Source organism: Hipposideros armiger, unplaced genomic scaffold (genome assembly GCF_001890085.2).
Source record: "Hipposideros armiger isolate ML-2016 unplaced genomic scaffold, ASM189008v1 scaffold_762, whole genome shotgun sequence".
Lineage (NCBI taxonomy): Eukaryota > Metazoa > Chordata > Mammalia > Chiroptera > Hipposideridae > Hipposideros > Hipposideros armiger.
This window is the reverse complement of record NW_017732112.1, coordinates 764,729-766,963: the sequence shown is the minus strand read 5'-3', so window position 1 is coordinate 766,963 and position 2,235 is coordinate 764,729. Positions and strand designations below refer to the sequence as shown.

General features: G+C 35.9%; 1 protein-coding gene across 1 annotated transcript in view; it reads left to right on the top strand.

Moving 5' to 3' along the window:
- The first annotated feature begins 295 nt into the window (after positions 1 to 295).
- LOC109373962 (ryanodine receptor 2-like) overlaps positions 296 to 2,235 on the top strand; it is a 152,164-nt gene continuing 150,224 nt past the window's right edge. Inside the window, exon 1 of the mRNA XM_019628228.1 lies at positions 296 to 369. Within this exon, the coding sequence (XP_019483773.1) occupies positions 297 to 369 (73 nt within the window). The 5' untranslated portion in view covers position 296. The remainder of the gene's footprint in view (positions 370 to 2,235) is intronic.

Here is a 2,235-nt window from a genome sequence, read left to right as displayed (position 1 = left end):
ATGAGTGAATTAATAAAACGTGTGTCTTTAAACATTATGAATAACAATGACCATTCCCATCCAGTCGCCTCTGCTGCTTCCTACTGCGTAATCTCGCGATCCTTACCGTTCTCTGGGGTTCAGATTACAAGGAAGACAGTTGTGTATGATTATCTTCTCAATGTATTTTAACACTAACATGCTATGATTTATTAACTTAAAGCATGTTTTCATATTACATATTGGAAAACAAAGTTATCCTTTTTCTACTTGTTAAAGTATAACTTAGTTGCCGAATATTTTCTTCATTTAAGGCTATGGCAGAAATGATGGCTGAAAACTACCATAATATATGGGCAAAGAAAAAGAAAGTGGAACTGGAGTCCAAAGGTAGTATTTTCTAAAAAATCTTCATTAAAAAAACACAGTTCGACTATGTGAATATATGACGTGGATAAAATAGCTTCTTTCACACAATAGCTAAATTTATTTAATTTATTAGAGTGGTTCAGATATGCCTGTAACAGTTTCACGGGAGAAATTCTGTAATTTCCTGATGGCTAGTACATATTTCCTCATGTCTCAGAATTCTATGGCTCTCTCTTGCCTGTTTCAGCATGTGACTATCTCAGCCTAGCATCGAGGTGTTGTCAGATACTTCTCTTCTCTCTTAGATATTTATCTAATGTCAGATATTTATCTCTTCTCTCTTAGATATCTAGCTTAGATATTTCTCTTCTCTCACCCCTTTCTATTGCCCATCCCAGCTTCTCTGTTGCGTCCAGTCCAATTATGTTATTGTCTCTTACATGCTTTTGCTTACCTTTTTTCTGCTGTATTTTAGTACTAAAATGACCTAATATTCTCTTAGTCATTTCTCACATATTTTCTTAACTTATTTACATGAATGTTTTTTTCAATTTNGTCAAGGAGATGTAACCCTGCTGGCTTTGAAGATGGGGGGAAGGGGCCATGAGCCAAAAAATGTGGGTGACTTTTCAAAACTGGAAAAGGCAGGGAAAACATCCTTTCATAAAACCTCTAGGAAGGAACACAGCTCCAACAACACCTTGATTTTAGCCCATTGAGACCTGTGTGGAACTTCTAACAACTTTGTAATGTTTTAAGGCACTAAATTTGTGATAATCTCTGAGCATGGCAATAGAGAATTCATGTAGATATCGAGTCCCAAATGGAAATGGAAGCGAATAGTTGAAAATTTCAGCACAGGAACAATGTTAGGCTAGATGAGTTGATTTTTTGGTTGAAGAAAAGGTTGTTAAGTTAAATATTTAAAATAATTATGAATATGGACACCTAGAGAAAGCGTTTAGACTAAAGAAAGAAACAGTTGACAAATATTTGAGGGTGATTTATGGAAGAGGAGCCAGAGAAGGACTGTGACGAGAAGTCACAGAGGTGAGCAGGGAGCCAGGAGGGTGCTTCGTGACATCGTAAAATGCGGGAACTGGTGAGCAGTGGGTAGTTGTGTCAAATCTAGAAAAAAACAGTTTGATGGTAACTGCAAAGAAGACTTTGCAGTTAGCAACTTGGAAACTGATAATGTTTTAGAGGTTCAGTGATAGTAGATTAGTGGGGAAAGAAACATGTTGCAATATATTGAGGGTAGAAGGGGTAACAGTGGAAGTGAAGTAGACCTGTAGTCAGATGCCTGAAGTGGGGTCCTGCCGGCTCAGAGTTTTAGCTCTGTGACCTTGGGTCAGTGACTTATGCGCTCTAAGCCTCAAATTTCCTTTCAAATGTATTTGAAGGAGAAAGAAATGTGATTTGCTTACACAGTCCACTACTAGATGGTACTGAGTGGTGCAGTCACAGAAGCCAGGGTTTTACAGGCACATATATGAGCTATAGTGTACCATTTATTTATTTATTTATTTAGTTAGTTAGTTTATCCATGTCTGAGATAATATGCATGTGAAATATATAAACATGTTATGAAATATATCTAATATACACTTCACATAATAATATAAATACATTGTGAAATATATCAAGATACGATTTTAGACATATAAGCATGAACCAGAGTGCACGTCTGATGCACTGTCACCTAATATGCCATTGGGAGAACTGTGTTAAGAGTGTAGGACAGTGGGACCTTTTTACAGTTGACGAGAAGATATGTTTCACTTTTTAAATGTCAAAATTTAGAAATTAAGGAAGCCTTATAGTTATTGGGGATATCTTTGTAAATCATTGAATACTATATGTTATACTTTTAAAAGTAAAAAGTTG